Genomic DNA, 24,556 nt, shown 5'->3' on the forward strand with positions numbered 1-24,556 from the left:
AGGTGAGCAAGGGGGAGTGTTAGAGCATGTGTGAGTGAGGTGAGGATCAGGGAGTGTCTGGAGCTGTGGGTGAGATGAGGAAGAGGGAGTATTAGAGCTTGTGTGAGTGAGGTGAGGCTGGGGGAGTGTCTGGAGGTGTGGGTGAGGTGAGGAAGGGGGAGTATTAGAGCTTGTGTGAGTGAGGTGAGGATGGGGGAGTGTCTGGAGGTGTGGTTGAGGTGAGCAAGGGGGAGTGTAAGAGCATGTGTGAGTGAGATGAGGATGGGGGAGTGTCGGGAGGTGTGGGTGAGGTGAGCAAGGGGGAGTGTTAGAGCATGTGTGAGTGAGGTGAGGATGGGGGAGTGTCTGGAGGTTTGGGTGAGGTGAGCAAGGGGGAGTGTTAGAGCGTGTGTGTGTGAGGTGAGGATGGAGGAGTGTCGGCAGGTGTGGGTGAGGTGAGGAAGGGGGAGTGTTAGAGCGTGTGTGAGTGAGGTGAGGATGGGGGAGTGTCTGTAGGTGTGGGTGAGGTGAGCAAAGGGGAGTGTTAGAGCATGTGTGAGTGAGATGAGGATGGGGGAGTGTCGGGAGGTGTGGGTGAGGTGAGGAAGGGGGAGTGTTAGATTATGCGTGCATGAGGTGAGGATGGGGGAGTGTCGGCAGGTGTGAGTGAGGTGAGGAAGGGGGAGTGTTAGAGTGTGCGTGAGTGAGGTGAGGATGGGGGAGTGTCTGTAGGTATGGGTGAGGTGAGCAAAGGGGAGTGTTGTGGGATGTGGGTGCGGTGAGGATGGGGAGTGTCGGGAGGTGTGGGTGAGGTGAGGAAGGGGGAGTGTTAGAGTGTGCGTGAGTGAGGTGAGGATGGGGGAGTGTCGGCAGGTGTGGGTGAGGTGAGCAAGGGGGAGTGTTAGAGCATGTGTGAGTGAGGTGAGGATGGGGGAGTGTCTGGAGGTGTGGGTGAGGTGAGCAAGGGGGAGTGTTAGAGCGTGTGTGTGAGGTGAGGATGGGGGAGTGTCGGGAGGTGTGGGTGAGGTGAGCAATGGGGAGTGTTGTGGGATGTGGGTGCGGTAAGGATGGGGAGTGTCGGGAGGTGTGGGTGAGGTGAGGAAGGGGGAGTGTTAGAGTGTGCGTGAGTGAGGTGAGGATGGGGGAGTGTCTGGAGGTGTGGGTGAGGTGAGCAAAGGGGAGTGTTGTGGGATGTGGGTGCGGTGAGGATGGGGAGTGTCGGGAGGTGTGGGTGAGGTGAGGAAGGGGGAGTGTTAGAGTGTGCGTGAGTGAGGTGAGGATGGGGGAGTGTCGGCAGGTGTGAGTGAGGTGAGGAAGGGGGAGTGTTAGAGTGTGCGTGAGTGAGGTGAGGATGGGGGAGTGTCTGTAGGTGTGGGTGAGGTGAGCAAAGGGGAGTGTTGTGGGATGTGGGTGCGGTGAGGATGGGGAGTGTCGGGAGGTGTGGGTGAGGTGAGGAAGGGGGAGTGTTAGAGTGTGCGTGAGTGAGGTGAGGATGGGGGAGTGTCGGGAGGTGTGAGTCAGGTGAGGAAGGGCGAGTGTTAGAGTGTGTGTGAGTGAGGTGAGGATGGGGGAGTGTCGGGAGGTGTGGGTGAGGCGAGGAAGGGGGAGTGTTAGAGTGTGCGTGAGTGAGATGAGGATGGGGGAGTGTCTGGAGGTGTGGGTGAGGTGAGCAAAGGGGAGTGTTGTGGGATGTGGGTGCGGTGAGGATGGAAGGGTGTCTGGAGGTGTGGTTGAGGTGAGCAAGGGGGAGTGTTAGAGCGTGGGTGAGTGAGGTGAGGATGGGGGAGTGTCGTGAGGTGTGAGTGAGGTGAGGAAGGGGGAGTGTTAGAGTGTGTGTGAGAGTGGTGAGGATGGGGGAGTGTGGAGGTGTGGGTGAGGTGAGCAAGGGGGAGTGTTAGAGTGTGTGTGAGTGAGGTGAGGATGGAGGGGTGTCGGGCGGTGTGAGTGAGGTGAGGAAGGGCGAGTGTTAGAGTGTGTGTGAGTGAGGTGAGGATGGGGGAGTGTCGGGAGGTGTGGGTGAGGCGAGGAAGGGGGAGTGTTAGAGTGTGTGTGAGTGAGATGAGGATGGGGGAGTGTCTGGAGGTGTGGGTGAGGTGAGCAAAGGGGAGTGTTGTGGGATGTGGGTGCGGTGAGGATGGAAGGGTGTCTGGAGGTGTGGTTGAGGTGAGCAAGGGGGAGTGTTAGAGCGTGGGTGAGTGAGGTGAGGATGGGGGAGTGTCGGGAGGTGTGAGTGTGTGTGAGAGAGGTGAGGATGGGGGAGTGTGGAGGTGTGGGTGAGGTGAGCAAGGGGGAGTGTTAGAGTGTGTGTGAGTGAGGTGAGGATGGAGGGGTGTCTGGAGGTGTGGGTGAGGTCAGGAAGGGGGAGTGTTGGAGCGTGTGTGAGTGAGGTGAGGATGGGGGAGTGTCTGGAGGTGTGGGTGAGGTGAGCAAAGGGGAGTGTTAGAGTGTGTGTGAGTGAGGTGAGGATGGGGGATTGTCTGGAGGTGTGGGTGAGGTGAGCAAGGGGGAGTGTTAGAGTGTGCGTGAGTGAGGTGAGGATGGGGGAGTGTCTGGAGGTGTGGGTGAGGTGAGCAAAGGGGAGTGTTGTGGGATGTGGGTGCGGTGAGGATGGGGAGTGTCGGGAGGTGTGGGTGAGGTGAGGAAGGGGGAGTGTTAGAGTGTGCGTGCGTGAGGTGAGGATGGGGGAGTGTCGGCAGATGTGAGTGAGGTGAGGAAGGGGGAGTGTTAGAGTGTGCGTGAGTGAGGTGAGGATGGGGGAGTGTCTGTAGGTGTGGGTGAGGTGAGCAAGGGGGGAGTGTTAGAGCATGTGTGAGTGAGGTGAGGATCAGGGAGTGTCTGGAGGTGTGGATGAGGTGAGGAAGGGGGAGTATTAGAGCTTGTGTGAGTGAGGTGAGGATGGGGGAGTGTCTGGAGGTGTGGGTGAGGTGAGCAAGGGGGAGTGTTAGAGCATGTGTGAGTGAAGTGAGGATGGGGCAGTGTCTGGAGGTGTGGGTGACGTGAGGAAGGGGAGTATTAGAGCATGTGTGAGTGAGGTGAGGCTGGGGGAGTGTCTGGAGGTGTGGGTGAGGTGAGGAAGGGGGAGTATTAGAGCTTGTGTGAGTGAGGTGAGGATGGGGGAGTGTCGGGAGGTGTGGGTGAGGTGAGCAAGGGGGAGTGTTAGAGCATGTGTGAGTGAGGTGAGGATGGGGGAGTGTCGGGAGGTGTGGGTGAGGTGAGCAAAGGGGAGTGTTGTGGGATGTGGGTGCGGTGAGGGTGGGGAGTGTCGGGAGATGTGGGTGAGGTGAGGAAGGGGGAGTGTTAGAGTGTGCGTGAGTGAGGTGAGGATGGGGGAGTGTCTGGAGGTGTGGGTGAGGTGAGCAAAGGGGAGTGTTGTGGGATGTGGGTGCGGTGAGGATGCGGAGTGTCGGGAGGTGTGGGTGAGGTGAGGAAGGGGGAGTGTTAGAGTGTGCGTGAGTGAGGTGAGGATGGGGGAGTGTCGGCAGGTGTGAGTGAGGTGAGGAAGGGGGAGTGTTAGAGTGTGCGTGAGTGAGGTGAGGATGGGGGAGTGTCTGTAGGTGTGGGTGAGGTGAGCAAAGGGGAGTTTTGTGGGATGTGCGTGTGGTGAGGATGGGGAGTGTCGGGAGGTGTGGGTGAGGTGAGGAAGGGGAGTGTTAGAGTGTGCGTGAGTGAGGTGAGGATGGGGGAGTGTCGGGAGGTGTGAGTGAGGTGAGGAAGGGGGAGTGTTAGAGTGTGCGTGAGTGAGATGAGGATGGGGGAGTGTCTGGAGGTGTGGGTGAGGTGAGCAAGGGGGAGTGTTAGAGCGTGTGTGTGTGAGGTGAGGATGGGGCAGTGTCTGGAGGTGTGGGTGACGTGATGAAGGGGAGTATTAGAGCATGTGTGAGTGAGGTGAGGCTGGGGGAGTGTCTGGAGTTGTGTGTGAGGTGAGGAAGGGGGAGTATTAGAGCTTGTGTGAGTGAGGTGAGGATGGGGGAGTGTCTGGAGGTGTGGGTGAGGTGAGGAAGGGGGAGTGTTAGAGTGTGCGTGAGTGAGGTGAGGATGGGGGAGTGTCGTGGGGGTAATGTTAGCTACCTAATGTTGGAGGATGACCACCAATGTATTCACTATTTCTGGGACCACTAGTGAGTCATGCTCTGGGGGGCCGGGTGTGAATCCCGCCATGGCAGATGGTGAAATTTGAATTCGGTAAAAAAAATCTGGAATTCAAAGTCTAAAGATGACCATGAAATCACCGTCATAAAAACCCATCTGGTTCCCTAATGTCCTTTAGGGAAGTAAATCCAGACCCACAGCAATGTGGTTGACATTTAAATATCCTCATAGATCATAGCATTTACAGTGCAGAAGGAGGCCATTCGGCCCATCGAGACTGCACCGGCTCTTGAAAAGAGCACCCTACCCAAGGTCAACACCGCCACCCTATCCCCATAACCCAGTAACCCCACCCAACACTAAGGGCAATTTTGGATACTAAGGGCAATTTATCATGGCCAATCCACCTAACCCGCACATCTTTGGACTGTGGGAGGAAACCGGAGCACCCGGAGGAAACCCACGCACACACGGGGAGGATGTGCAGACTCCGCACAGACAGTGACCCAAGCCGGAATCGGATGGGCAATAAATGCTGAGCCAGCCAGCGACGCCCACATCCCATGAACGAATAATAAAAACCTCACCTGCTGACTCCCCAGAGCCTATCCACCATCTACAAATCAGGAGTCTGATGGAATGCTTTGCTCTCACCTGGATGAGTGCAGCCCCAACAACACAAGAAACACCATCCAGGACAAGGCAGCCATTTGATCGGCATCCCATCTACAACCTTCAACATTCACTCATTCCACCTCTGATGCATAGTGGCAGCAGCGTGTACCATCAACAAAGTCTCAGCAAGTCAATAGCACCTTTCAAACCCACAACCTCAAGCCGAGGATTATTTAGATGAAATGTCTAAGAAAACTCTTTCCAACCCTCTGATGTTTGTACATTCTCGCCAAATCTGTAAAACGCTTTAAATCCTATAGAATATAATAGCAGTAATTGATGTGAGCAATGGCTGAAGTTCTAGTGAAGTAAATTGTGGATAGTATTAGATCCTGATGCACGATCAATTGTACAAAGACTCAGATTGGGTACAACTGTGGCTTTATTGCAGTAAGATGCGTTGCCTCCTACAGCAGCTGGCGAAATGGCAGCTGAATGGAGGACATACATATTTATACTCCTCCTCCTGGGCGGAGCCAGCAGGCAGGGGCTACCGGCGAACCTGTAGTACAGGTCCTACCTTACATCCCCTAATACAGGTGTACAGTGGTTCACCACATTCACCCCCTGTTAAAAATGAGTCCGACGGGGGTGGTGTAGAACTATGTACAGTATTGAAAATTATGTACAGCGTTTTATTAAGAAAGAAGTGAGAAAAAAATGTCCTCTTGAAAGTCCGGTGCCAATTAGAGCTTCAACCGGTCTGGTGCCTTGACGTTCCGCTGGGAGCGACGTAACAGTGGCGGTGATGTCGATGCTGGCGACGTCGGTGCCGGCCTGGTGTTGGATGACTCCGTGAGCATGCTGGGAGGATCCTGGACCGTAGGGCCAGCTGGACGGCCCTCCAAACCTTCCCATTCTCCCTTTCTACCTGGCCGTTTCCCTGGGGGTTGTAGCTGGTCGTTCTGCTGGAGGCGATACCCCTGCTAAGCAGGAACTGATGCAGCTCATCACTCATGAATGAGGATCCCCTGTCGCTGTGGATGTAGGCGGGGAAGCCAAACAGAGCGAAGATTGTGTTGAGGGCCTTGTTGACGAGCGGGGCATGGGATGGCGAAGGGGAACCTGGAGTACTCATCGACCACACTGAGGATATACGTGTTTCGGTCGGTGGAGGGGAGGGGCCCTTTGAAATCCACGCTGAGGCGTTCAAAGGGGCAGGAGGCCTTCACCAGGTGTGCACGGTCCGGCCGGTAGAAGTGCGGCTTGCACTCCGCGCAGACCTGGCAGTCCCTGGTGACTGTCCGTACTTCCTCGACGGAGTAGGGCAGATTGCGAGCCTTGACAAGATGGTACAATGGTGTGACACCCGGGTGACAAAGTCTGTCGTGTAGGGCCCGGAGTTGGTCTACTTGTGTGCTGGCACATGTACCTCGGGATAGGGCGTCTAGGGGCTCGTTGAGTTTGCTGGGGCGATACAAGATCTCGTAATTATAGGTGGAGAGCTCGATTCTCCAACACAAGATTTTATCATTTTTGATCTTGCCCCGCTGCGTGTTATTGAACGTGAAGGCTACCGACCATTGGTCAGTGAGGAGAGTGAATCTCCTGCCGGCCAGGTAATGCCTCCAATACCACACAGCTTCAACGATAGCTTGGGCCTCTTTTTCTACGGACGAGTGCCAAATATCTGAGGCATGAAGGGTGCGGGAAAAGAATGCCACGGGTCTGCCTGCCTGAGGGTGGCGGCAAGGGCGACGTCTGATGCGTCGCTCTCTACTTGGAAGGGCAGTGTCTCGTCTACTGCGTGCATCCCGGCCTTGGCTATGTCTGCTCTGATACGGGCGAAGGCCTGTTGTGCCTCGGCCGTAAGGGGAAACTGGGTGGACTGTATGAGTGGGCGGGTCTTGCCCGCGTAGTTTGGGACCCACTGAGCGTAGTACAAAAAGAGCCCCAGCCTGTTTTTGAGGGCCTTGGGGCAGTGGGGGAGGGGAAGCTCCATGAGGGGGTGCATGAAGTCAGGATCGGGCCCCAGAATTCCGTTCTGGACCACATAGCCAAGGATGGCTAAGCAGGTCGTGCTGAACACACACTTCTCCTTATTATAAGTAAGGTTGAGGAGAGTGGTGGTGCGGAGGAATTTAGCAAGGTTGGCATCATGGTCCTGCTGGTCATGGCCGCAGATGGTGACATTGTCTAGGTACGGAAACGTGACCCGCAAACCGTACCAGTCGACCATTCGGTCCATCTCCCTTTGGAAGAGCGAGACCCCGTTAGTGACCCCAAAAGGAACCCTAAGAAAGTGATAGAGACGACCGTCCGCCTCGAAGGCAGTGTATGGACAGTCCGATTTAAGGATGGGGAGCTGGTGGTAGGCAGATTTTAGGTCAATCGTTGAGAAGACCCGGTACTGCGCAATCTGATTGACCATATCAGATATGCGTGGGAGTGGGTACGCATCAAGCTGTTTGTACCGATTGATGGTCTGGCTATAGTCCACGACCATTCTATGCTTCTCCCCAGTTTTAACAACGACCACTTGAGCTCTCCAGGGGCTGTTGCTGGCCTCGATGATTCCCTGCCGAAGCAGCCGCTGGACCTCGGACCTGATGACGGTGCTGTCCTGGGTGCTGTACCGTCTGCTCCTGGTGGCAATGGGTTTGCAATCTGAAGTTAGATTGGCAAAGAGCGAGGGGGGGGTCGACCTTTAGGGTCACGAGGCTGCACACAGTGAGGGGTGGTAGGGGCCCGCTGAATTTGAGGGTGAGGCTCTGGAGATTGCACTGGAAATCCAGGCCTAGTAATAGTGCAGCGCAGAGATTAGGAAGGACGTAGAGGTGGAAGCCGCTGAATTCTACGCCCTGGACCGTGAGAGTGACCGTGCAGAACCCTCGGATCGGGACGGAATGGGATCTGGAGGCCAGGGAGATCCTTTGATTGGCGGGGTGGACCGCGAGGGAGCAACGCCTTACCGTATCCGGGTGGATGAAGCTTTCGGTGCTCCCGGAGTCCAGCAGGCAAGAGGTCGCGTGGCCGTTGACTTTCGCGGTAGTCGAAGCGGTGGCCAGGTTGTGTGGACGAGACTAGTCTAGCGTCATCGAGGCGAGCTGCGGTTGATCGTCACTGGTGGAAGAAGACGGAGAGCGTGGGGGGCCAGGTCGTGGAATGTCGTCGGCGTCCATGCCCTGTGGGGAAGACAAGATGGCGGCGACTGAAGATCCTGCGGGGGACAAAATGGCGACGCCCATGGGCCGCACGTTGCGGGGGCGGGACAAAATGGCGGCACCCATGGTCTGCACGTGGACTGAGGGGGGGAGATGGCGGCGCCCACTGGCCGGTCACGGCCCCAGGGGGTGAAGATGGCGGCTCCCACTGGCCGCGCGTGGCCCCGGGAGGTGAAGATGGCGGCGCCCTCTGGCTGCGCGTGGTCCGGGGGGGTGAAGATGGCGGCGCCCATTGTGCGTGTGTCGGGGGGAGGGGGCGATAGTGGCGACTGCGCGGGCCTGGCACACTGTGGCGAAGTGGCCCTTTTTGCTGCAAGCCTTGCAAATGGCAGTGCGAGCCGGGCATCGCTGGCGAGGGTGCTTCTGCTGACTGCAGAAGTAACATCGGGGACCCCCGGGGTGCGTGGATTGGCGTGTGGCGCAGGTGTATTGGCTGGGTAAGGCCCCGGCTGGGGCGGCCGTTTGCAGGATCCAGGAGGGATGGGAGGTGTGGGCCGTGCGGCTGGAGGGGTAAGCCTGAACATTACGTGAGGCGACCGTCATGGAGAGCGCTAGTTTTTTTGTCTCCGCTAGGTCGAGCGTGGCCCCTTCAAGCAGTCTTTGGCGGATGAGGTCCGACCCAATCCCCGTTACGAAAGCATCGTGCATGAGGAGATTAGAATGTTCGGTGGCCGTAACGGCCTGACAGTCCCAGTCCCGGATGAGTGGGATTAGGGCCTGCCAGAAGTCTTCAATGGACTCACCAGGGAGTTGGGAGCGAGTGGCGAGTACGTGCATGGCGAAGAGTGTGTTCGCTTTCTGCGCGTAGTTCTCTTTGAGGAGCACCATGGCTTACGCGTAGGTCGGGGCGTCCTGGATCAGCGGAAACACGCTTGAGCTCAACCTGGAATACAGGACCTGTATCTTCTGAGCCTCCGTCGGTGGGGTGTTCGCTGAGTTTATGTAAGCCTCGAAGCAAGCTAGCCAGTGATTAAAGTATTTTCTGGCGTCGGTCGATTGCGGATCCAGCTGTAGGCGATCTGGTTTGATTCAGATGTCTATCTTGTGGAAAATCTTACTGCAATAAATTGATGCACAATCAATTGTACAAAGACTCAGATTGGGTTCAACTGTGGCTTTATTGCAGTAAGATGCGTGGCCTCCTACAGCAGCTGGCGAAATGGCAGCTGAATGGAGGACACGCATATTTATACTCCTCCTCCTGGGCGGAGCCAGCAGGCAGGGGCTACCGGCGAACCTGTAGTACAGGTCCTACCTTACATCCCCTAATACAGGTGTACAGTGGTTCACCACAGATCCAAGGAAGAGGCATATGAATTGGCCAGGCAGAACAATGGACCTGAGGATTGGGAGCAGTTTAGAATTCAGCAAAGGCAGACAAAGGGATTCATTGCGAGGGGGGAAATATAGAGTAAGCTTGCAGGAAATATAAAAAGTGACTAAACGTTTCTTAAGGTATATGAAGAGAAAGGATTGGTGAAGATAAATTTAGGTCCCTTACAGTAAGAAATAGGGGGAACAAAAAAATGGCTGATCAACTAAATCCATACTTTGGTTCTGCCTTTACAAATGAGGACACAAATAACATACCGGAAATGTTGGGGGAACACAGGGTTTAGTGAGAGAGAGGAATTGAATGAACGTATTAGTAAAGAAATGGTGTTGGGGAAATTGATGGGATTGAAGGCTAATAAATCCCCAGGGCCTGACAATCTACATCCCAAAAGTACAGTGTACTTAACGAAATTGCACTAGAAATAGTGGATGCATTGGTGGTCACCTTCCAAGATTCTGTTAATGCAGGAACAGTTCCGACTCAGGAACAGTTCCTACAGAATGGAGGGTAGCTAATGTAACCCCACTATTTAAAAAGGGAGGTAGAGGGAAAACAAGGAATGCATATGAACGGCAGAACCTGGGAAGCACCAAGGATCAGAGGAGCCTTGGTATGCATGTACACTGGTCCCGTAGCGGGGCAGGTGGATAAAGTGGTTAATCTGCATCCACATTATAGGAGGGATGGGATAACATTGGAAAAGGTGCAGAGGAGACTTAGCAGGAAGTTGCCTGGGCTGGTGAGTTTTAGTTATGAAGAGAGATTGGATAGACTGGGGTTGTTTTCCTTGGAGCAGAGGAGACTGAGGGGGGATATGATTGAGATGTATAAAATTATGAGGGGCGTAGATAGAGTAAACAGGAACAAACTTTTGCCCTTGGTGGATTTATTGGTGGACAGATCAATAATTAGGAACATAGATTTAAGGGAAGGGGCAGGAGCTTTAGAGGGGATGTGAGGAAAAACATTTTCACTCGGAGGGAGCCTGGAACTGCTTGAAAGGGTGGTGGAGGCAGAGATTCTCATAATATTTAAGAAATATTTAAATGCACACTTGTGATCCCAAGGCATACAAGGCTATGGGCCAAGACTGGAAAATGGGACTAGAATAGTTAGGTGTTTTTTTACCGGTGCAGAATCGATGGGCCAAAGGGCCATTTATATCCTGTTAGAGGGAAATTTCTAGAGTCCATTATCAAAGATTTTACAGGAGACCACTTGGGGGAAAAAAGCAGTAGAATTGGACAGAATCAGCGTGGATTTACAAAAGGGAAACTATGCTTGACTAATCTACTGGAATTCTTTGAGGATGTAACTAGTGGAGTTGATGGTGGGGAACCAAGTTGTGGTTAATTTGGATTTTCAGAAGGCTTTTGACAAAGTCCCACATAAGAGATTAGCATGTAAAATTAAAGCGCATGGGATTGGGGATAGTGTTTGAGATGGATAGACAATTGGTTGGCAGACAGGAAATACAGAGTAGGAACAAACTGGTCCTTTTTCAAATGGCAGGCAGTGACTAGTAGAGTATCACAGGGACTGGTGCTGGGACCCTAGCTATTCACAATATATATTAATGATTTAGATGAGGGAACTAATTTTAGTATCTCCAAATTTGCAGATGACACAAAGGTGGGTGAGGGTGTGAGCTATGAGGAGGATGCAGAGATGCTTCAGTGTGATTTGGACAAGTTGAGTGAGTGGGCAAATGCAAGGTAGATGCAGTGTAATGCGTATAAATTTGAGGGTATCCATTTTGGCAGCAAAACCAAGAAGGTAGACTATTATCTGAATATCTATAAATTAGGAGAGGCGAATGTGCAACGAGACCTGGGTGTCCTCGTACACCAGTCACTGAAGGTAAACATGCAGGTACAGCAGGCGGTAAAGAAGTCAAACGATATGCTGGCCTTCATAGCGAGAGGATTCGAGTGCAGGAGCAAGGATGTCTTGCTGAAATTATACGGGGCCTTGGTGAGGCCACACCTGGAATATTGTCAGTAGTTTTGGTCTCCTTATCTGAGGAAGGATGTTCTTGCTATAGAGGGAGTGCAGAGAAGGTTTATCAGACTGATTCCTGGGATGGCAGGCCTGACGTATGAGAGATTGAGTCGGTTAGGATTATATTCACTGAAGTTCGGAAGAATGAGGGGGGATCTCATAGAAACCTATACATTTCTAACAGGACGAAACAAAATAGATGCAGGAAGGATGTTCCCGACGGTGGTGGTGTCAAGAACCAGGGGTCATAGTCTGAGGATACGGGGTAAACATTTTAGAACAGAGATGAGGAGAAATGCCTTCCCCCAGAGAGTGGTGAGCTTGTGGAATTCGCTATCACGGGAAGCAGTTGAGGACAATGTTTTCAAGGAGTTAAATATAGCTCTTGGGGCAAAGGGGACCGAAAGATATGGGGGGAAGGCTATTGAGTCGGGTGATCGGCCATGATCATATTAAATGGCGGAGCAAGCTCAAAGGACTAAATGTTTCTATGACCAGAATAAATAATATTAGCCATTTCATTATATTTTGTATTTATGAACAAGTTTATTTGCGTTCTCATATACTGCACTGAATGGAATTCCAATGTCTGACACTGATATTCTCCAACTGTCCACCCCATTGTACACATAGTCTTCCCTGAATAAATGTGTTGAAAAGTGAAGCCTGTGACACACACTCGTTATAGTACAGGGAGTAACAGTAATAGGAATATTAATTTGGGTGGCGTGGTTTCAGCTTGATTGACTTCTCGGTTTTCACTCCAGGTGAACTCGGTTGGGAGTTGTACCACAAGCGGCACGACACTGCTGCCCTCTATACCGCCATCATGGACTCAGGACAGGAATTTGGAATCGACAACTTTGGAGCATATGCCATGAACTCTTTACGGCTTGAGAAAGCATTTAGAGGCTGGGGAGCAGAGGTCAGTTGCAGCGGGATATTAAAAGTGCTTTTTTCATAGTCTTCTGTGGATAACTATACTGCCCGATTTAGTATTGGGCAATAACCATAGGGCCATCTCTAATCTGTGAAGAGTTAACATGAAAAACTGAGTAGGGCGGATTTTAATTGGAAGCAGTTTTCAGGGAGGGCAGGGTAAGCGTCAGACCTGTTCATTTACACCCTCCCCTAGGAAGGATCTGTCTTTGAGCAGGTCACAGAGCCTGGGGGCTATTGTAATAGAATATCGAATATGCAGCACAGAGACAATTCAACCCAACCAGGTGTTTATATTCTCCACGAGTCTCCTCCTATTCCATCTGCCTCATCTCTGTTTTCCAGCTCGTCTTTCTACTCTCTTCTTTGTCATGCACCCATCTACGCTCCATTTTGAAAGGAGCTAAGCTGTTTGCTTGAACCACTTCCTGTCATAGCTGGTTCCATATTCTAACTACTCTCTGAGTAAAGAACTTTTTCCTTATTTTCCTATTGGAGTTATCTTGGATTTATGGCCTCTAGTTTTGGAATCTCCCACAAGTGGGAGCACTGGATGAGAAATTGGGCGCATCAGCAATGGAAGCCGCAACAAAGGCCATCAGATGCTGCATCATGTTTGGATACACAAGTGTGCAAGTGGAGTTAGCCACCACTTCCGTGCTGGAACGATAAGGCTCCAAGCTCTGCACAAAGCTCTGTGGTAAGTTGGTGCACAACTCCTCCATGCTCCCTGACATTGACCGCAAGCTTTCCAATCCGCTTCCCAACACACCAAGCATTTTGCTGAACATGCGCATCACAGACCTTCGTAGGCTGACCGATCAAAGTCCTTAGCTGAATGCTCTGTAGCAAACCTCATGTGTTACCTCGTTTCCCCACCAAGGGAGACCTGCATCATCCTTGTCCCCTGCTCTCTCCACTGTCTCGGCATGTGCAGATCCCGCCACTAATCTATTCTAAAGATACACAGTATCAGTTTCTGAGCTGACAGCTGTGGGTATGAAATCAAGTGATGGTGCTGTGTCATCACCCTCTTCCGCCTGTTTCGCTGCAGCCTGACCTGCAGCTTTCACCACTTGGGTTCCTCAAAGGGATAAAGCATAAGGGTGCGGTGATAGTACAAGGAGGAGATGTGCGCTTGCAACATCTGCAGCTTGTAAATCAGAATGATGTGTGGGATGAGGGCAAAGTGGGATATGTGAAGGAGGGTTAGGTAAGTGGACACCATCGCCTTTGATGGTTTCAGCCCCATCACTGGCCACGGTATCATCAATGGCCTCCCAATAATAGCGAGGGCCTTCTCCTCCACGGGGGTACGGATAGGCAGGCCTGACAGTTCCCCTTCTGCGTAGCTCCTGCTATCTCCAGTTGTGCGCCACTTTGCCCTGCAAGAGAAAAGCAAGTGTGTCAGTGAGTGCTCTGCTATCTGTTTGACTGATGTGTCTATCTTGGTTCCATGACTGTGTAGCCTGTGAGATGTCGATGTGAGACTTGCAGTTGTGCTAATTGAAATGAAAATCGCTTATTGTCACAAGTAGGCTTCAAATGAAGTTACTGTGAAAAGCCCCTAGTCGCCACATTCCGGCGCCTGTTCGGGGAGGCTGTTACGGGAATTGAACCGTGCTGCTGGCCTGCCTTGGTCTGCTTTCAAAGCCAGCGATTTAGCCCTGTGCTAAACAGCCCCTAAATTGCCTGAAGGTGAATATATTTACGCTGAACAGAGTTAACACAATCTAATAGCATTAGCAGAACTTTTTTCCGTGTAAAGGTCCCACTGCAGAATTGAAGCTACTCTGCCCCACAGTGGTCATTTTCAGTAATACTCACATATTTGCATTTGGATAACTCAAGTCACTGGAAGGGGTGTTTTTGTTTTGTAAAACGATGAAAAGCCTGGAATTAACCCTCATCGCCGATCAAGAATGGAGTGGGCTGATGGTTAAAATGGTGATTGGCCACTCCCAACTGCGTTGCTCACCTTCACACTTGCTGGACCTCATCCATGAAAGACGTCGGCCTCAGAGAGGTCTGGGCTTCGTTACTAGTTATATATCGGCGTCCAATGGAGTCACTTGGATCTGACATGATTTTTATATTATGCGACATGAACCGTTCCATTGAATGATGGCAGTAGACAGGATCAGACCCAGAAATGGCTCAGGTCCCCCCCCCCTCCCGAGCAGCTGCCTTCCTGCTGGCTTCATTGTCACTGAGTTTGGGTGAGAGCATGTCCTGGAGAATGAGAACGATTTACAATGGACCCAGGACAGCTGGCAACTGCTGCCTCAGAACCTGCTTGCTCCACTGCTAGGCTGAGTTAAAATGAGGCTTTATCTTTTCTACCCTTCCCCTCCAGATTTCCTCATTGTACAGCAATTTAATAAACAAACCAGCAATTTGTGTACCGGCCGGTAACTAGCTGCTAGGAGGTTTTACTGGATGTACTGGTGTCAGCCTGGCTCTGTGGTAACACTCCCTCCTCCTAATTGGAAGCGTGCAAGTTTGAAACCACACTCCGGTGCTTGAGCACAGAATCCAAACTGGTACTTCAGTGCAGTACTGAACTGTAAGATGTGCTGCCTTTCAGATGAAAAGTTAACCTGAGGAACCAGGCCCAATTTTAACTCTGGCTGAGAAATGAACACATTGGTGAGGGATGGTAGACTGGGCAGGAAGCTGCTAATGGTCTCGTGAGTTTGAAAGCATGGACAATGTTAACATCCAAGCCTTATTTCCATTTGACAAAGCTTCCTCCGTATCAAATGAGAAAGCAGGCATCTCACCCACGTGACACATCTGATTTCTATTCAACTCTTGAGGCTTGGTTCACATGGGGATGCACCTCTTACAGTGTTGTATTTCCTACTTGTTTCTCCTTGACCAACCTTGAAACGCATTTATTAACAACAAGAAATGAGTCAGAGGGCGCCCTCCTGCATTCCTGATGGCTTGCATCACTAAATGTTCTCTTGGAGGAAGTCAAGGCCATGACGGAGGGACTCTTCCCCAGCACCAAGAGGAACATCCTGAAAGGTACTAATAATAATAATCTTTATTGTCAAGTAGGCTTACATTAACACTGCAATGAAGTTACTGTGAAAAGCCCCTTGTCGCCACATTCCGGCGCCTGTTGGTGTACACGGAGGGAGAATTCAGAATGTCCTAATAGCATGTCTTTCGGGACTTCTGGGAGAAAACCGGAGCACCCGGAGGAAACCCACGCAGACACAAGGAGAATGTACAGACTCTGCACAGACAGTGACCCAAGTCAGGAATCGCACCTGCGATCTTGGAGCTGTGAAGCAACAGTGCTACCCACTGTGCCTCCGTTGTGCCCGTGAAGCAGGCCTGGATAGAGGTGGCTGCAAAATGTATCTGCAGTTTGTACAGAAGCTGCGTCTTATGCACAAAGAGGCTCAATAACACCACTTAACCTCAAAGGTGATTATGATTCTTGTTAGGACCTCAGTAGAGACCGATCCAAAGGATCCCATGACAGGATTTTGTGTTTTAAGATTGTGTTTTAATAAACTAAAATCAACTTTTCCCAAACATTACTTAGCCTGCAACTAATACACTAGACTAAAAAAAGGTGTTCCTTATTAACCCCTTAACACTGTCACATTTATATGCCGCACTGCACTCTCAGCAGAGATGTAAGGTGCAATTTAATGGAAAAACTTTGGATTTTGGGCACGTATGGCGGGAGTTTCTCAACAGCAACATTGGCAAGAGTGCGGCCCGTGTTTAATGGCACTTAGTGCCAGACATGAGCCCCCATGAGCGTCTCGCTATTGCTGGCCGTCTCGGCGTCTGATTCGCCAAACTCATGTCTCCGCATCCCGTCACTAAGGGGGAACTGCTTTTAAACGCTCCCTCGCCACTCACTCCCAGTCAACACACAAGCATGGCAATGCGCAGACCTGCTAATTGCTTTGGGGATGCCGACCTGGAAAGGCTTCTAGCCGGCCATCAATGCGAGATGGGACTGTGGTAGTCGGTATTAGGGGTATTACGTTATCCAGGTTGATGCTGTAAGACCATTGGTGTGGGAGGTACCTGAGACAACCATATCATTGGTGAAGCCTGCCTGCTGGTTTCGCCCAGTAAGGCGGAGTATAAGAGCCTGTGTCTCCCTAACAGCGGCATTCTGTACTTGCGCTGCTGGGGGAAACATCTAGTCCAATAAAACCTTCAATTGTCATCCAATCTCGCCTTCACTTTTTGCAAACCTCACCCCGGATTGCAAACCTGTCGCCACCAGGAGCACTCGGTACAGTGCCCAGGACCGGACCTTCATTTGGTCGGAAGTCCAGCGGTTACTGAAGGAAGGTATTATTGAGGCTAGCAACAGTCCCTGGAGAGCTCAAGTAGTGGTTGTAAAGACCGGGGAGAAGCATAGGATGGTCATCGATTATAGCCAGATCATCAACAGGTATACGCAGCTCGACGCGTACCCCCTCCCCCGCATATCTGATTTGGTCAATCAGATTGCACAATACAAGGTCTTTTCCACGGTGGATCTAAAATCCGCTTCCCACCAGCTCCCCATCTGCCCTAGCGACCACAAATATACTGCATTCGAAGCAGCTGGGCGCTCTACCATTTCCTAAGGGTTCCCTTCAGTGTCACAAATGGAATCTCGGTCTTCCAACGGGAGATGGACCGAATGGTAGACCGGTACGGTTTGCGGGCCACGTTTCTGTACCTCGATAACGTCACCATCTGCGGCCACGACCAGCAGGACCACGACATCAACCTCCGAAAATTCCTCCACACCGCAAAAGTCTTTAATCTAACCTACAACAAGGACAAATGTGTGTTCAGCACCGACTGTCTAGCCATCCTCGGCTACGTAGTGCGTGATGGAGTTCTAGGCCCAGATCCCGAACGCATGTGCCCCCTCATGGAGTTTCCCCTCCCCCACTGCGCCAAGGCCCTAAATGCTGCCTGGGATTTTTTTCATATTATGCCCAGTGAGTCCCCAACTATGCGGACAAGGCCTGCCCACTAATTCAATCCACGTTTTTTCCCCTGTCGGCAGAGGCCCGCCAGGCCTTCAGCCGCATCAAAGCGAACATTGCAAAGGCCACGATGCACGCAATCGATTAATCCCTTCCCTTCCAAGTCGAGAGCGACGCGTCCGACGTAGCTCTGGCGGTCAGCCTCAACCAAGCGGGCAGACCCGTGGGCTTCTTCTCACGCACCCTCCATGCTTCAGAAATTCACGATTCCTCCGTTGAATAGGAGGCCCAGGCCATAGTAGAAGCTGTGCGGCACTGGAGGCATTACCTGGCCGGCAGGAGATTCACTCTCCTCACTGACCAACGGTCGGTTGCTTTCATGTTCGAAAATGCACAGCGGGGCAAGATAAAGAATGGTAAGATCTTACGGTGGAGGATCGAGCACTCCACCTACAACTATGAGATCTTGTATCCTCCCGGGAAACTAAACAAGCCTCCTGATGCCCTATCCCGCGGCACATGAGCCAACGCACAAGTGGACCGACTCCGGGCCCTCCACGAGGACCTCTGCCACCCGGGGGTCACTCGATTCTTCCATTTCATCAAGAGCCGCAACCTGCCCTACTTCATCCAGGAGGTCAGGACCGCCACCAGGAACTGCCAAATCTGAGCGGAGTGCAAGCCGCACTTCTACAGGCCAGAGAAAGCGCGCTGATAAAGGCTTCCCGTCCCTTTGAACACCTCAGTATGGACTTCAAAGGGCCCCTCCCCTCCACCGACCGCAACACGTACTTCCTGAACGTGTTTGACGAGTACTCCCGGTTCCCATTCGCCATCCCCTGCCCTGACATGACCGCAGCCACCGTCATAAAAGCCCTCCACAGTACCTTTACACGGTTCGGTTTCCCCGCCTACATACACAGAGATAGGGGGTCCTCCTTTATGAGCGACGAACTGCATCAATTCCTGCTCAGCAAGGGCATTGCCTCGGCAGGACGACCAGTTACAACCCCCGGGGAAACGGACAGGTAGAGAGGGAGAACGGAACGGACTGGAAGACCATCCTACTGGCCCTACGGTCCAGGAATCTCCCAGTCTCCCGCTGGCAGGAGGTCCTTCCGGATGCTCTCCACTCCATCCGATCACTACTGTGTACCACGACCAACCAAACACCTCACGAACATCTCCTCGTCTTCCCTAGGAAGTCCTTCTCCGACCTCGCTCCCAACCTGGCTGGCAGCTCCTGGACCCATCCTGCTCCGCAAACACGTGCGGGCACACAAGTCAGACCCATTAGTCGAGAGGGTCCACCTCCTTCACGCTAACCCTCAATACGCCTACGTGGCGTACCCCGACGGCCGACATGATATGTTCTCCCAACGGGACCTGGCGCCCGCTGGATCCCCACCCCCACCACCAACTCCACCCTCCCTCCCACCGGCGCACCCCACAGCCGCCCCCTTTCCAGGTGTATTGGTCCTCCCACCGGTCCCATCTCAGGGTGATGAAGCTGCCGAAGAAGCCAAAGCCACGCTCCCGGAGCCACGGATGCCCGAGCCGGCACCTGCATCACCGCCGAAACTGCGACGATCGCAGAGGACGACCAGGGCCCCTGATCGACTAATTGCTTCCTTTTGAATGTAAATAAATACTGTAAATAGTTGCAACATGTGACGAGGCAAAACATTGTACTAATGTATACCGGGTACCACCATAACCTCAACCTCAACAACTGTATAACGCAAGACCACTACCCCCGCCGGACTCTTTTTTTTAGCAGGGGGTGAATGTGGTAGTCGGTATTAGGGGTATTACGGTATCCAGGTTGATGTTGTAAGACCATTGGTGTGGGAGGTACCTGAGATAGCAATATCATTGGTGAAGCCTGCCTGCTGGTTCCGCCCAGTAAGGCGGAGTATAAGAGCCTGTGTCTCCCTAGCAGCTGCATTCTGTACCTGCACTGCTGGGGGAAACATCTAGTCCAATAAAGCCTTCAATTGTCATCCAATCTCGCTTCTGGAGCCATTGCGTGAGCATCAGGGACATCCTGTTCCTCCAAGGGGGTCGGAGGACCAGGAGCAGGGTCAACAATACCACCTGGGAGACAGTGGCAGCGGCTGTCAATGTGGACATATGACCAGGATGACTAGTGTCCAATGTCGGAAGAAGACCAATGACTCCATCGAGCTGGAAGGGTAAGTTGCCACCTCTCTCCTGGCATCAGTTCTGCTTGTCACCCTTCACATTCCTCACCACCCCTGCACAAATAACTGCGTGACACCTCGCACCCTCCCCATATCCATGCTTGTTCCTCAGAACCCCCTGGCACCCAGCAGCACAACCCCTTCATGTCCGGTTGTTATGCCCATACAGTCCACCTGCTATAGAACCCCCTGATGCATCAAGCATGTTTCTCACATAGCCCTCTCTTTGTCCTGGCAAGTGAAGATAGAAGATAGCCCATAATAAGCAGGATAGAGCCAAGACGGGGGTAGAGTACCAGATATCTGAATCCTTACCCCTTTTGAGGAATGGGCCCTGGAAATCACAGGGTTGTCCAAGGAGAACAGTCACTGACAGCGAGGTTGGCTGCACCACAAAGGTGAGGATCCACTGCCGGGTCACCCAGATGACCTGTTTCAAGTGCATTGTTCATGTCAGACAAAATGATTCTTCCCTCTCGCTGACCACATGTCCATTCTCTCCCAGGAGCTCCATCTGATGGGGCCAAGCCATCCTGAGTCGTTCCTCCCTCCCCGCCACCCAAGAGACCTCGTCGGAGGAGAGCTCCGAGGAGACCACCAACGAAGTGTCACAGCTGTCACCCTCGCCTTGCACCAGCACAGAGACTCATAGCTCGGTGGCTGACATTAGTGGACAGGCTACTGGTGCACAATCTGGTGAGCACCACACAGTTGCTGATGCACATCAGGTGGAGGCAGGAACATCCAAAGGAGACAGCAGTCAGAGGTCTGCTGAGTCCCAGTCAGGTGCCAAGTCTCTGGATAAGGTTATCCCGGAGTTGATACAGATGCTAGGACACGGCCATTAGATTCAGGAGGGGATGTCAGCGACATTCCAGCGAGTGCATAGCCAATTGGAGGAATCACAAAGGCATTGGTGCAGGTGATGATGGTGACAATTAGTGGCACCGAGGCCAATGCTGCTCGGGTGGCGACCGCAGTGGAAAACCTGGAGCACAAGGTCAGCATCTTGAGTGGTGGTGTCCATGACCATGGTCCCGTACCAGCCTCCCCGAACAGGCGCCGGAATGTGGCGACTAGGGGCTTTTCACAGTAACTTCATTGAAGCCTACTCGTGACAATATGCGATTTTCATTTCATTTTTTTCATTTCATTTTCATTTCATTTCATTTTCATGACATGGCTCAGTCTGTGACAACCATGGCTGAGGCCTTCGGCATCATGTCCCAGTTGCTGAGGGACATGTCCCAGACGCAGGTGACATTGCCAGTGCACTGCAGCGAATGTCCCAGTCACTGAAGGACGTCTCCCAGGTGGACATCGCCGGGGCACTTCAGAGCGTGGCCCAGTCACTGAGGAGCATCGCTGAGGACGCGACACCACGGTGCAGACAACGGGGAGGCGCCAGGAGTGGCAGAGCCAGATGACGCAGATGCCTCTTGAGCTCACTCCAGTTGCCCCTCCATCGCATGGAGACCCCCCCAAAGGTTCCTAGAGACACCGTCAAGGAGGAGTAAGTGCTGGAGGACAACCCGTCACCAAGATGACGACGGCAGTCTCCAGTTCTCCCGATTGCCCCCCTCTTGACACTGGCGTTTCAAGAGCAATGGGTAGACCAGGGTGGGGGAGGATCAAGAAGATTGAGGAACACTGAATGGGAACGGGGGAGTGGGGGGTCAATATGTGTAGCATGGGGAAATGGAAATGTCTACTGTTCACTATTAAAACATGTGAAGTCTCTGTCACATTAATCTTCACAGTGGGCCTGCCTGCACCCCCACTCTCTGTTGACCTCTGCTCCCCCCACAGAAACTGAGGACCACCAGAGCTTACCTCACACTGAGTGATCATCACTCTCCTGCTTGTTTTTTTATCTGCTGACAGTGCCAACACAGGCCTACCACCCTGGGGTAATGTTACACAGACTCAGGGAGGGTGGAATAGGGTTGTCGGGGGGATGGGGGTGAGTGAGAGGGGGAATGGAAGGACGGAAGGAGGCAAATGGGGGAAGGACGGAAGGGAAGGAGGGGAATGAGGGAAAGGGGTGAGCTGACGGACAAAGCCTCGTCCTCTGTGAATTGCATGAAGCTGAGGGCCTCCCTGGTCCTCCAGGCATGTCGGACCCTTGCCGTCACCTATCCTCCATCCTCCATTTTGTGAGGGCCACGAAGAATCCAGCACGAGTTGAAGGGTAGAAGGAAATAACATTTATTTACAATAACATATATATACAACAACAGCAGTAACTCCTTGCTGCTCGCTCTCCTCTAGCCGGTTCCAAACTGGCCAGCTTTATTTATGCAGGGAATCTGCTAATGATTCTTCCACCCCCCCTCCCAAATTGGGGAAGCTCATACTCCCAAAGGATTGTGGGATTGCCATTAGTCCCCAGCCAGTGGTAAGCAGGCAGGTTATAACATCCCCCCCCCCCCCCAAAGTCCAAGGAATCCACCGAAGACCCTGGCGAAGGAGGGCATCAGACTTGTTTTGCCACAGGCCGGATACCTTTTGCACGAGGCGCTTGATCGGGCGTCATGTAACGAGACGGAGAACGGCGCTTCCGTGACGAACGGCGTAACGGTTGTACATCCACGGCCCGTGGGCCCGAGGACTCCCCCTCTGAGGCGTCCTGTGTCTCCATCTCGGAGTCAGAGTCTGCTGCCTCCGATATCTCGGCGTCTCTATCTCCGCGCGGTTTTGTAACGACCTGCGCAGGCTTTGAGTGCGGCACCAGAGGAAGATTGTGAGGAATACGTTCCACTGTGTCTGGTCTCTGCGGTTGTAGAAATGAGCTCCGGGGGCGGGGAATCTTTGGAAGGGATGGTCTTCTGGACTGAACGTGGTCTACATTCTTGCGCTGGAGACGACCCTGGGCTTGCACCTGGTAAGAGGTAGGGCCCGTTTTGAGAAAGATTACGCTACGGACCCACTGGGCACCACCAGCAAAATTCCGAACCAACACGGCCACCGGGCGCAAACTGCCGAATCGGCCGATACCGAGAAAAAGCCTGTCCCTGCTGTTCTTGTGTGCGGCGTACTTTTGCGCCAATGTCCGGGGAAACCATACCAAGGCGGGTGCGAAGTCTCCGGCCCATTAGGAGTTCCGCGGGAGCTACCCCAGTCACTGCACGTGGGGTGGTCTTATATGAAAACAAAAAACGAGCCAGTCTCGTGTCCATTGACCCGGAAGACTGCTTCTTTAGGCCTTGTTTGAATGTCTGCACTGCGTGCTCCACCAACCCTTTTGAAGCCGGGTGGTATTGGGCGGTGCAGATATGGCGTATGCCGTTCATCTTCATGAACCTCGCAAACTCCTCACTTGTGAACAGAGTGTCGTTGTCCGTGACCAGCACCTCGGGGAGGCCATGCGTACTGAAAGACAAACTTATCTTCTCAATTGTTGTGCAGGACGTTGTGCCTACCATCTTATGCACCTCTAACCATTTAGACTGGGCATCTATTAATAGAAGGAACATGGATCCTTGAAAAGGGCCAGCGAAATCCGCATGCAAGCGGGTCCAAGACCGCCCTGGCCGTTCCCAGTGATGTAGGGGCGCAGCCGGCGGAAGCTTCTGATGCTCCTGGCAAATGGAGCAGTTTTGGGCCACCTTCTCAATGTCGGTGTCGAGGTTTGGCCACCAGACATAACTCCGGGCCAACATTTTCATTTTGGTCACACCCGGATACCCATTGTGCAAGTCTCTTAGTATCAGCTCCTGTCCTTTTTCCGGGACAATCACACGCGTCCCCCACAAGAGGATACCGTCTTCCACGCTAAATTCTGACAGCTTGAAGGAAAATGCCCGCCACTCGCCTGGGAGCTGTCTATGCTGCCCACCATACAGGACTATGTGCCAAACCTTTGACAGGACTGGCTCCGTCTGGGTCCACTCGCGGATCTGTGATGTCGTGACAGGCAAGGTGTCCATAAAATTTAGGGTTGTAACCACTTCACCGGTCGTGGGGGTCAACATGGGGCCGGTCGATAAAGGCCATCGGCTCAGTGCGTCGGCATTTGCTATCTGGGTTCCTGGTTTGTGCTCCAGAGAATACTAGTAGTCAGCGAGCAACAAAGCCCAGCGCTGGATCCTGTCGGAAGCAATGGGCGGTATTGGTTTATCCTTTCGGAAAAGTCCCAGCAGAGGCTTATGATCAGTCACGATAGTGAAGTGGCGGCCATACACATACTGTTTCACCGCAAAGACCACTGCCAGGCCCTCCTTCTCGATCTGCGCGTATTTCTTTTCCGCTGCAGTCGATGTGCGGGAGGCGAAAGCTATCGGCCACTCGGCCCCGTTCTCCATCTTGTTGGACAGGACGGCCCCAATACCATACGGGGATGCATCACGTGACGAGCAAAGGCTTTCCAGGATCATAGTGGGTTAGTAACCCAGACGACGACAATTGTCTTACCCGCCGGAAAGCGGTTTCTTACGGCTGACCCCAAACCCAGGTGTGGTTCTTTAGCAGAAGGTGCAACGGGGCCAGCGTAGTTGCCAGATTGGGGAGGAACTTCCCGTAATAGTTTACGAGGCCGAGAAAAGAACGAAGATGCGAAGAGTCAGTCGGGGCGAGGGCCTGTTGAATTGCACGCACCTTCTCTACAACGGGGTGCAAACCTTCGCGGTCTACCCGATAACCCAGGTAGACTACTTCCTTCGTCTGAAAGACGCACTTTGTGCGACGTAAACGGACTCCAGCCTCTGAAAAGCGTCTAAGGACAGCCTCCAAATTTTCCAAATGTTCCTGCTCTGACATCCCTGTAATCAAGACGTTGTCTAAGTAGACAGCGACGCGCGGTAAACCTCTCAAAATGCCCTCCATGATGCGTTGAAAAATAGCGCAGGCAAAGGATACCCCAAAGGGCAACCATGTATATTCATAAAGGCCCCGGTGTGTATTCATCGTTATATATGGCTGGGAGGCAGGGTCTAGCTCCAACTGTAGGTGGACGTGACTCATATCTAATTTCGTGAACGGTAGTCCACCTGCAAGCTTCGCATAGAGATACTCTATGCGAGGCATTGAATATCGGTCGAGCCGGGAAGCCGTATTCACTGTAAATTTATAGTCGCCGCACAAGCGAACTGTGGCATCTGGCTTCATTACAGGTACAATTGGTGCTGCCCAGTTAGCGAAACAGACGGGCCTTATAATACCCAAAGTCTCCAAACGAGTGAGCTCCCCTTCTACCTTCTCGAGCAA

General features: G+C 52.7%; 1 protein-coding gene across 3 annotated transcripts in view; it reads left to right on the forward strand.

The window, feature by feature from the left end:
• The window catches only part of dmgdh (dimethylglycine dehydrogenase), a 249,086-nt gene that overhangs the window by 187,254 nt on the left and 37,276 nt on the right, over positions 1-24,556 (forward strand). For all 3 annotated transcript variants that reach the window (XM_072515994.1, XM_072515993.1, XM_072515995.1), the window contains one exon: positions 12,012-12,169. In XM_072515994.1, coding sequence (XP_072372095.1) covers positions 12,012-12,169 — 158 coding nt within the window. The remainder of the gene's footprint in view (positions 1-12,011; positions 12,170-24,556) is intronic.

Source organism: Scyliorhinus torazame, chromosome 9 (genome assembly GCF_047496885.1).
Source record: "Scyliorhinus torazame isolate Kashiwa2021f chromosome 9, sScyTor2.1, whole genome shotgun sequence".
Classification (NCBI taxonomy): domain Eukaryota; kingdom Metazoa; phylum Chordata; class Chondrichthyes; order Carcharhiniformes; family Scyliorhinidae; genus Scyliorhinus; species Scyliorhinus torazame.